At 28.7% G+C, this 12,577-nt stretch overlaps 1 protein-coding gene across 1 annotated transcript in view; it reads left to right on the forward strand.

Moving 5' to 3' along the window:
* The window catches only part of LOC105620431 (calcium/calmodulin-dependent 3',5'-cyclic nucleotide phosphodiesterase 1A-like), a 223,536-nt gene extending 215,567 nt beyond the window's left edge, over nt 1-7,969 (forward strand). Inside the window, exons 13-14 of the mRNA XM_012201924.1 lie at nt 7,566-7,661; nt 7,881-7,969. Coding sequence (XP_012057314.1) covers nt 7,566-7,661; nt 7,881-7,969 — 185 coding nt within the window. The remainder of the gene's footprint in view (nt 1-7,565; nt 7,662-7,880) is intronic.
* The last annotated feature ends 4,608 nt before the right edge of the window (nt 7,970-12,577 follow it).

Below are 12,577 nucleotides of genomic sequence, written 5' to 3' on the forward strand. Positions count from 1 at the left end.
AATAATTAATAAACTAAACTAATATATAGTATATAGTAGTATATAGTATATTATTATATATATATATATATATAATAAATATATATATATATATATACTACTACTACTACTACTATATATATATATATATATATATATATATATATATATATATATATATGTATATGTATAAGAAACATTTTATTAGAACAAATATAACCTCATCAAATATAACCAAAAATAATGTTACTTTTACAAATATTTAATAATAATATTACCAAATATTACCAAATAGTAATAGTTTGATAATACTTATTAAATAAATTATTTATAATTTATTTATAAAAATAATATTATTTTTGGTTATATTATGGTAACTAAACATTTGATTGTCATTATTTCATCATACATTTAATAGTTATTACCAACTCTAAGGGAGTCAATCTGTACTCTGCTAAAAAAATATACACTAATGTACAGTAATTGCTAATTATGATAATACATCATACTTTATTGATAGTATTACTATTGTTAATATTGTTATTCTATGTATTGCTATTTACGCGCAATATTGTCAACTATTGTTATGTACTATTATGTATCACTATTGTTACTATTGCTAGTATTGTCTGTTTTACTATCGCAATATGTTTTTAAAGAAATATACACTGATTGCCATAGCCATTGCGGTTGCTCCTCGTCAGATTCTTTTTTTTAGTATACAATAAGGAATGAAGATATTCATAATAAACGACCATGCATATCCGAAAAATTAGACCCATATCTAATAAATCAATAATGGTCTCGGGACTTTACGAAGTTGAATAGCACAATACAGGGTGGGCCATCTAGCGTTTGGAATTTCAATTACCGTTATTTTGAGTTTGAAAGGCGTAATAACATTTATGACATATCAGAAATTTAGTTTTTTGTTTGACATTTATGAAATGGGTCGCTATATGCTTGAAATTGGGAAATATTGAAAACTTACTTCCAAAGTGATGAATCTCAAACCCAAACTGTAAGAAATTTACGTGGAAAATTTGGTAGAAAAGAAATGCCTTCAACGCAGTTTGTCAATCAATTTGTGAAGCGAATTCGGCAAACTGGATCCTTATTGGATAAAGCAACTCGTTCACGTGCTCGTCCAGTAAGGTCAACCAAAAACATTGCTGCTGTTGCTCAGAGTGTGCTTAAACAACTATCAACATCAACTCGCCATCATTCTCAAAACTTGAACATTTCACGCACTTCTTTGAGAAGAATTTTGAATAAAGACCTCGGTATGAAGTCATACAAAGTTCAATTAGTGCAAGAATTGAAGCCGCATGACCATCCGATGCATTTTCGGTTCACCCAATGAGCTGAACAACGCTTGGTTGAAGATGATTTTTATCGAAAAATCATCTTTTCTGACGAAGCTCATTTTCATCTCAGTGGCTATGTGAACAAGCAGAATTATCGTATTTGGAGGTCAGAGAATCTGCATGTCGTCATGGAGAAGCCGATGCATCCACAACGAGTGAACTTTGGTGTAGTTTTTGATCCGGCGGCATCATTGGACTATTTTTCTTCGAAAATGAGCAAGGAGCTGCCATCACTGTCAATGTCGCGCCATGCTAAACGAATTCTTGCTTCCCAAATTTGAAAAGGACACAGACGACATTTGGTTTCAACAGGACGGCACCTTGCCACACAGCCAACGCTACAATCGATCTTTTGCGCATTGTCTTCGAAAATCACATAATCAGCCGAAATGCTGATGTCAATTGGCCGCCTCGCAGCTGCGATTTGATTCCGCTGGACTATTTTTTATGGAACCCTCAAGGATGAGTGTTACGCTAACCAGCCAGAAACGAATTAAAACATGAAATCAAAGTTGCCATCAATGAAATACGCGCCCATACAGTGGAAAATGTATTGAAAAATTGGGTTGATAGAATGGAGTATTGCAGCCAGCCGTGGAAGTCATTTGAATGAAATTGTATATTTAATGGCAATGTACTACCTTTTCAATAAAGCCATAAACTTTGAAAATATTCATGCGTTTTTTTAGAGCCAAATTAAATTCCAAATTTTAAATGGCCCACCCTGTATTATTTACTTACAAATATAAAGTCGTTTGTATTATCGACTAATCATGATTTTTATTTTACAACTTTTTTCTCTTTTACTTTTTCCTCTTTTTTAAAGATTCGGAAATCCTTTTCCAGAATTAATGTGTCTATGAGATGGAATTTATGTCGAAAACGACAAAAAATTTGTCTTTTCTTAAGATTTCAATTTCAAAATTTTTTGTTGTTTTTGGCATAATCTTATAGTGTTAATGCGTATACTTTAATTCTGGAAAAGTCCCCAATAAACGTTTTGAAACATTTAGTAACATTGCAGCTATGTTATAAAGTTGCTGCAATGTTGCTGAAATGTTTCAAAATGTTTCTTACTTACTGGGTTGAATCTGTAAAAAAGAAAAAGTAATTGTTATACAAAAAATACGATATTAATTTTGAAAAATCTTTTTTGTTAAGCCTTTGATCACAATTTCGCAAATTCAGAATTGTTTGTGCATGTCATACGCTTCTAGGGAAGGTATCATTTGGTACGTACGTTCCTACAGAATTTTTGCACTAAAGGAATTATAACCTGAGGTGAGAACTGAAATAAAGTGAACTTTTAATTTTTTCCCCGAGTTTCTCAGATTTCAAATTTAGTATAGCTGGTGTTTTTTTCGAGTGTACTTTTATTGTGTAAAAAGATTTAGTGATCTATAAAGCCAATTCGAAAAACTTGGCAATCTGTAATTCCTTGGTTTAGAATCTTTTTAACGGAACAAAATGTCTTATTTCAAATATCTTATCTTTTATGAACAAACTTTAGAAGCGGCAATGGGTTCTCCTATTTCTTCTGTAATAAGTCGTCAACATCTTCATGGAGCATTTTGAGAAAGAAGCCCTCAGAAAAGCATTCAAAAAACCAGAAGTTTGGTTCTGTTATGTACGACATAACGATATCATGTTATGGAGACACTCGGCAGAGCCGAACTCCGTAAATTCCTTATTTTCCTCAACATTCAATATCCAAATACTTTATAGAGAAAAACGAAAAACTCCCCTTCTTAGATGTTCTTATCTCTAAGAAAGCTGACGGTACCTTAGGCCATCAAGTGTAAAGAAAACCAATATATACAGATAGATACTTACATGCCGAGTCACACCATCACCCAGCACAAAAACAGTCTGCAATCAATTCACTTATACATAGAGCCTTCATCTCTGACAAAGAATCTACAGACAGAACTCAATCATTTAAAAATAGCCTTACAGAAAAACGGACACGACAAAAAAGACATAATCAAAACAATCAATAAACATGCAAACAAGACAATGGTCTCTGTCATACAATCAGACGAAAGAATCCTATCCACTCTCCCATATGTCAAAGGAACAACAGATCGAATTGGCAGGATATTAAACAAATACAATGTCCGAACTATCTTTAACTATCCAACTATCTTTAAACCACCCAAAAAGATAAGACAAATCTTAAGAAATCCTAAAGATCAAAGACCTCAATTCAGCTCCGCAGGAGTATACAAAATATCTTGTTCCTGCGGGCAAGTATACATTGGAGAAACTGAGAGAAGGTCAATCTATAGATAAAAGAATGTTAAAACACATCACGCAATTAGCATTATCAGAACGCAACATCGAAACAGGACATCAAATATTGTTTGACAAAACGACCACAATAACCAACATTACATCATGTAATGTTCCAAGAAAATATAGAGAAGCCATAGAGATACAAAAACATCTTAACAATCTAAATAGAGATAACAATCTAAATAGAGATAAGATGGCTACAATATAAATAAAATATGGAAAATTTCTCCCGGTTATTGAAGACTGACCGATTTCCCCCATCTCTCCTCTCTCTCCTCACCCATAATTCTTTTCTTTCCCTTCATCATTCCAACAAGTAGTAATATATAAAAGGTAATATATAAAAGGAACGACCCGAAGGAACAGTTTAGTATCAGGCTGCTCCTCGCCCTGATGAAGTGGACTGCAAGGTTCACAAAACGTTGACATTCCAAGAATGAATCTGAACATGGAGAAAACTCGAGAAACATAATCTTTATATAGAAAGCACCTATGAAAGTCTCAAGAATAATATCTTATCTCAATGTAGATAGGGGGGGACTTTGGGAAGTTAAAAGAAAAAATATAAGAAATAAAAAGTAACGTACAGTGAAAAAAAATTATTAAGGACTATTAAGAATTATTGAAAAACAACTATTAAGAGAACTATGTAATGTCATGTAGTATTATGGGACATCACTATTCATTACTATTAAAATGAATAGTAAGTATTTATCCATTTACTATTCATTATTATTAATAAGTATCATTATGTATATTATATGGGGCGAATAGTAACTACAAGAATTTATGATTCATTATTACGTATTAGAATCATGAATAATTTACTATTGGAGCAAAATAGTAAATACAAGCGACTATATCTTAGCGATTTTCGTGAAAATTTAATAATATTAGATGAATTTCTTATGAAAATTTACTTTTAACGAAGTTAAAAAGTTTAAAAGTAATTAAGAGTTTATTTAAAAAATTTAAAAATAATTTAAAGTGTGTGAAAGGTTAGGCCAAAATAATCTAAAATTTTTGAAGTTTTTCAAGAATGACTTAAATATAATCGGGCGTTAATTTCTTTTCAGTTGTCCTTAAGTAAATTTTAAAGTTATTATATTTTAAAAAAAAAGATTAAAGTGTTCAAATTTATCTTTATCTCTTAGACTTTCTCTACAGTAAATTTCAAGTATTCTAAAATAAATTTTTTAAGTTTTCTAAAGTAAATTTTCCCAAGAGATACACAGTTCGCGAATATCTTGGATAGTGATTATTTTATCGTATTTTTTAAAAATAATATTTTAGTTAAGGATAGGCTAAACGGTTATGTTTCATTAACGGTTATATCAGTTACTGTTACTTACAGTCATTGGTTATATGAAAAATTATTTCTTATAATACTCTATATCCTAATCAATAGTCACATTTTTTAATTATTTCTTCATTATTTAAGTCATTTAAGAAATCCATTTTGAAATATTTCATTATTTAAAATATTTATGCGAACAAATAAATATAATACGATAAAGCAAGCGAAAAACGGTCAAAGTTGGATGTTTCAAATAATACATTATATATTCTTATATTAAATTAATTTATTTCAGATATGATTGAGAACCGAAAAACTTTTGGTTTCAACACAACATTCTGAAATGCTAAAGAAAGTAAGAAACGATTTCGAAAAATATTACCTCAGCTAGGATTCGAACCTGGGACCTCTTAACTTTCTGAAAAGAATGTCTTAACCAGCTTGACCATTGAAGCTTCGAAAATATTCTTCGCAATAATTGATATGTACAGAAAGAACGTGTTATATGGCCGCATATATACAAATATTTAAGAATTTTAAGTACGACCATATGTGTGAATATATCAAATATGATAAAGAAAGCCAAGAATTGAGTTTCTTTCTGTCTATTTTAATTTAGGGATTATTAGTATTTCAGAATGATTGTGTTGAAAGTTTTTCGGCTCTCAATCATATCTGAAATAAATTAATTTAACATAAGAATATATAATGTAACATAACACAAGAATATATAATATAAGAATATATTATTTGAAACATCCATCTTTGATCGTTCTTGGATTCCTTTATCGTATTTGATATGCGATCATGCTTAAAATTCTTAAATATTTTTAAATATTAAAAAAATATTAAATTTTATGCACAAAGATTAATGTCAACTTGGTAAGGTCAATATTATATGGGTTTGTTTTGTTCAATTACGAATAATTATTTTTAAAAACTATTCGCTAACAGTCGTAGTTACTATTTAATTACTGTTTAGTTATGTAGTCGCAAATAGTTACGTTTCAGAACTATTCGCCAATAGTTATTATTCAAATAACTATAAAAATTGAATAGTAACTACACAGAAATCTGAATAATACACAATAGTTCTCAGTAGTTCCTTTCTATACGGGCTTATTTAATATGATAGATATCCTAAGTACATAAGTTTACATAGATCAAACTTCGCAGCATATTGAAATATCGCGAAGACAGATGTAGATCTTTTTACAACAGTTGGCGCTACTAATATCAACTGTTACAGAAATATAAAAAGTACTCATATTACCTGAAGTGCTCATAACATCCGATTCTATTCTATATATGTATAACATATACAAATATATGTAACATATATAAATATATGTATATATTTGCAATTTAATTATATCACTGTAAATAACTGTTTTTCGAAATTTTATTTGAATATTATTTGGATACATTCGGAGTTCCGAATGATCCCTGCTCGCGATTAACTAGAAATTTCGCGCATAAATTCTATTCAATATGAGAAATAAAAAAACACATAGTCTTATCTTCGGGAAATGAAAAAAAAATTTTTTTGTTTTACGACTTTTCATTTAGGTAGATTTTGCTTTGCGTGAAAAGTGCGCTCCTTGGGCGCAGGGAAGAGGTAGAGTGGGAGTCTTTTCGTATGAAAGTCGTACGCCCTTGAAGCAGGGGGAGAAATGGGGTGGATTCGTTTCGCCTGGAAAGTCGTACGGCCTTGGTAACAAGTGAGAGTCGTTTCGTGAAAAGTCATGCGCCGCGTGCGTCTCTAATCAGAGGCGGGGGGGGGGGGAGGATGAAAGTCGCTTCGCGTGGAAATTGTGGGTTCCTAATACCTAATTCAGATTGGACGCAGCAAGCGTCAAGCAGCGGAGCAGCAACCAATCAGCGAAGCGATATTACAATGACATAAAAATATCGCCTTGTTAGTTAGTTGCTGGTCCGCTGTTTGATGCTTACTGCGTAAGTCCAGTCTGAACTAGGCATAAGCAGGAGGGAGATGAGGTGGAAGTCGCTTCGTGGAAGTCGTGTTCCTCTAAGCAGGTGGAGTGGAGTCGTTTCGCCTGGAAAGTCGTACGCTCCTTGGCAGGGAGGGAGATGGGGTGGTTGCTTCGCGTGGGAAGTCGTATTTCCTTAATCAGTCTGGATTTTAGCCGATAAATATTGTCAAAAATCTTTTTTTTATTTCTCGAAATTGAGAGTATAGGTTTTTCATTTCTTACACTAAAAACAATTTATATATAAAATTTCAATCGCGAGTGGGAGTCAATCGGAACTACACCCTTTTATTTTTCTGGATTTATTAACAGTTAGAACTCGTATAGACGAGATTTTGTAGTCACAATTTCTGGCGCTACAGAAAAGTGCCACGAATACCTTCATATGAGTCAATTTATGACGGGACAAGAAACATTACGGATGCGTTCAGAGTGGTAAACAAAGAAGCGCTGTGAATTCGCCCATCTGAACGTATCCGTAACGTTTTATCGCGCTATAAATTAGCCAATATGAACATATTCGCGACATTTTTCTGTAGCGCCAAAAAATAGCTCTGTATGAATGGATCGACATTTCAATTATGGCACTATAAGTCGCTCGTTTGTACGAGCTCTTATCCAATAATAATGTTGCAGGTTCGGGAGGAGAAAATAGAAGGTTTAAAATTGGCAAACCTTGGATTTCCTGTCTTGCAGATAATAAAAAAATCTGGAAGGAACAAGCAGTCCGAGGCATGTTATTACAATTAAATGAGATTTTAGTTGTAATTTTAGAGTTAAACATCTTTAGCAAAAAATTTTTAACATAATTATGAAAATTTTGTTTATACTTTAACATTATACATGCAGTTTATATAATTTATATAATTAATAATTTTTTAATAATAAGATTTTTATAATATATTTTTATAATATTGTAAAAAATATAACGGATTAATATTTCATCCACAGATGCAGAAATCAAAGCACAAAAAGAGCAAGAACAAAAAGCTAGCACTCGTGAAGACGGTGGGAGAACACAAGCTGCGGCCGAAGAATGAAAGATACACCGGACAATTATATTTTTTAAAAGTCTCTGCAACTTTAGATTACAAGGAAGTTTGTGATCACATTAGATGGTATCTATCATAAATTTACGAACTTCTTATTACGCTTACAAATGATAGCCAAGCGTCATTCGGTAGTACAAATGGATATATGAATATGAGTGATGGTAATGGTGATGTACACAAAATACACATACACAGAGATATGGGAAATATTTTGTTTGAATTGAACCACCAAAGACTCAAATTATATATTTATCCCATTATTTCTGTAGAATATTCAAATAATATTTTTTAACTGATTGTTTTCTACATTCATATATTACTTGAGTTTATATATATGTAACTGTTATATATATGTAACTATAACATATGTTATAGTTACAATGCTCCTCAAGATAAATGTCGCTATTGCAATTAGATTAGACATGTCTTGTCAATTTTAAAGATTTTTAAGAATTTAATTTTTTTTAGTTTTAAAGATTTTTAAGAACTATTTTTATGAAAGTTTCTAATTTTTAAGTGAGATATTTTTTATATCAACGATTTAATAATTTATTTTGTTATATTTATAATATATTTATAATTTATTTTGTATAATTTAAATTGTTTAAATAAATATAAATAAGTAAATATGTGATACATAATACAATATGTATACGGTAGAAAAATTTGATAAAAGAACAACATAAATTATAAATCCTAAATTATGTTGCAATTATTTTGCACAAGAATGTGAATTATTTGTTTTACTATTTTTAATTATACGGTGCAAGAATTGATATATAATATAATAATACAATCTAAAGTATATTGCATATTACAAATATATTGCAGAAGGTGTACACTTTTTAAAAAGAATGAGCATCAAAACACGAGCATGCATTGAGTGTCAAAAAAGAAAAACTTATTTATAATTGCTGGTATCAATAAATTTAAGGATTTTATTCTATTTGTTAGAAGACTATTTCAAATCGTATTTCTTTCGTATTTCGCTATGTAAGTAAATGTTATTTAATCAATCGGGTGAGATTTGCTGTCCAGTTTGTTAATATCGAATGATATAATTAAATAGTATATCTTCTAAAGAGCAAAAAATATATTTAAATTATTTTAGGAAAATAATAATCAATATTTTTTTTCAAAACTTAAAGAAAATTTAATAGCACAAGTTGTAATGTATGGAATGTTTGACATGTATAATATTACAATCATAATTCATAATGACTATCTTCTCCTACTTCTCTTTATACTATATTATAGTATATTATAGTATATTATAGTATATTATATTATAATTACTATATATATTTTTTAACCAATACTATAATCGACGGTGATTATAATATTGGTTTCAAGATATAAGTTTTATTTATTTTAGATAAAAATCAGAACGTAACAATTTTTTTACTATTTACTAATACATGCCACACAAAAATATGAATATTAAGATGGAATCAGATGCTCAATTTCTTGAATGAAACATACATACAATCATGCCTGCTCTGATGTATGCTAGAATTCGTTCATGCATTGAGCATTTGATGCATATACATGATTTTTATTATTAGTTCGTAGCTTATTTCCTTGTATGCACCAATCAAAAGAAATAATTGCTAATTTCATAATTATTTGTCAAACATCAGACTGTATGCATCAAAATAAGGATAATAATATGCATGCTTATCATTCAAGAAATTAAGTATCGTGTGATTCCATCTTTACACAAGGTATTGAATTTTTCTTATAATCTATTTTATTTATTTTCATTAAAAATTTATTTTCATAAAAAAGATTCTTTGCATATAACTGGGACTTGAGATTTTCAATCCGATCTTTGCAAAATATTGTTTATGATCCTTGAAGATTTGGAAGCGTTGATTCCTCCCACATGTTTATTAATTATTCACGGCGAAAAGAGGAGCAAAATATTCTTGTACATTTGTTAGAAATATATACATATACACATAGATTTAGCTTTAATGTATGTGTATCTAATGTATAAAGAAAAATAAATACAAGACATGGCTATTATTTTATCAATGTACATATATGATATATTCGTATACATATATGTACATATCATACATACGTATTATGTATATATACAAAAAAAGGAAAAAGAAAAGAATATTTTGTTGAACTCCTTACAATATCGAGATTGTAGAATATACATGTAGAATATACATGTTAGCGCATATTAGCAACGCATGTCTGTATTTAAGTTTGTAATTAACATCTATGAATGAGTGCGCATTATAAAACGCATAAATCTTGATATAATGACGGACAATTGCCATTGTATCAGTATATTATTATCCTATGTTATACGCGTAAAGGAATTGGAGACATCGGTGCAATAAAAGATTGATAATTTTTTATTTCTTTTTTACTTCTTATTAAGCAGAGAAATTGCAAATTTTATTTTACGATTTATAAATGTGTATAAATATATTATTTTCAACACATTCGCACGTTACAAAAAATATTGTCTAATATATACACGCTGATTTTAATGAAGTTTTCATTGCTAAGAGTACAAAATACCTATTTTATTAGCAATCATCAATATTTGATAAGAAAAATATATATGTTTATAAAAAATTTATGAAAATAAAAAAATATTGTATGAGAAAAATACACTGAGAGATTTGTTTGTCTTAGAAATTCTTAGTTTTTCGTAGATATTCGTAATGGGTCGTAGAGAGTAATGACGTTGTTTGAGGATGGATAATTTTTGGATTTTTCAAACAAACAACATGGCTTTTCGTCCCACTACGAATATTTATAAAAAAAACTAATAATTTCTAAAATCTTGTCTCAATTTATGTAATTATGTAGTTTTTCGTTAAAGTTTTTCCGCCAGGATATATAATACAATCGGATTATATTAAATAAAAAACGAATATGAAATTGACAAATACAATATCGTAAGAATATCATAATCCTTATTTGCTAATCATCCTGCCATGTTATGTTTTGTCAAAATTTTATATTCTTTTTTAATTTACAAGTACAAAAGCACTTACTTTCCACATAACGCAATATCCCAAACAACGCATAATATTTATAAAATATTTACAAAATATTTATAAATGTTTATGAGGCTTACTTTTAATATTTTATAAATATAATATATAATATAATATAATTGTGATCTTAGGTAGCATAAGTCATAAACATTTATTTTTATTATAAATAATATTAAATAATGTAAATCTTATAGTGAATGCTATGGAAATACTTAATAAGCTGGAAATACTTAATATTTAAATAAAAAATATTTAATAGAAATATTTATTTATATTTATCATAAGTATTACATTAAATAATTAGTCTATCTTTTAATAATATTTCGAACGAAGCTTTATATAAATATGTATAAAATATTTATATAACATTTCAAAAAGTGAATAATAATAAATATTTATAAATATTCTGTGCTATCTAGGATCAAGATAGAATAAAAAACGTTTCCATGTATTACTTGAAAAGAGAAAAGAATTATTTTCAAATTACTATATTTTGAAAATGAAATATTACATCGAAATGAAATAAAATTCATTTTAAAATTAAAAGTTGATACTTTCGCGACATTAATAAAATTTAGAAAAGTTTTTATCAATGCTGTATGATGTCATAAAAACCTCTAAAGTCATTTTTATCTTTTTAATGTTGTTTTTCTTAAAATTGTGATATGATAGCATTTGGCATGATAGAATTTGGCATATTCGTGTTCCGCAAGTTAAAAAAAAAACATCGGAAATTATTCACACTCATGTGACAAAATGACATGTTGGACATTATGTTTTCATATTTTCAGACCAAAGGATTCACGGGTTATCGCTGTGTCGTGATTCATTGCTAATGCTAACATTGCCAACATTTTGTGAACTTTCCGTTCATTTCATCAGAGCATCATTATTTTTCATATTTTTTTCAATTTTCATCAATTATCCATAACATTCTATTTTCTCTATTAAATATTGTTGATAAAATCGTTATTCATCATTTGCAAGACTTTTAGTAATAGACTCTCATCAAATGTAATTTTTCATCAAATAGTATTGGTTGTCCGGAAAGTTCGTGCCAATGTTGAAGGAAAATTGAAACGTAAAAAATTTTAATTTAATAAATGCATAAAATTTAAATTTTAATCGGCACGAACTTTCCGGACAACCCAATAATTTCATCAAAATTAACGTGTATATTGGGTAGTGTTTCCTTATTAATTTGTGCTATATTAAGTAATTTGTAATAAAAAATAGTAATTTATCTTCTCTACAATCATTACATTATAGACAAAAGAACGTTTTGATTGAATTTTTATTTGCTTATTAAATTTATAACAAATAATAAAAGAAATGAAAGTATTTACTGAAATTAAATCTGATTCTGTGTACGTGGTAATAATTTGAAATAAGACTCTATAAAAAACGTGTTTTATATATATATATATATGTATGTTTATATCAGAGCAATAACCGCATAATCTCTTGTAGAGGTAGAACAAGTTAAATTAAACTGAATTGAAAAGTCTCCTACTTTTGCAATTTTTGCAATTTTCGTTAACAAGATATTAATTTCTATAAAAACTGCTAA

This window comes from Atta cephalotes (genome assembly GCF_000143395.1).
Source record: "Atta cephalotes unplaced genomic scaffold scaffold00026, whole genome shotgun sequence".
NCBI classification, from domain to species: domain Eukaryota; kingdom Metazoa; phylum Arthropoda; class Insecta; order Hymenoptera; family Formicidae; genus Atta; species Atta cephalotes.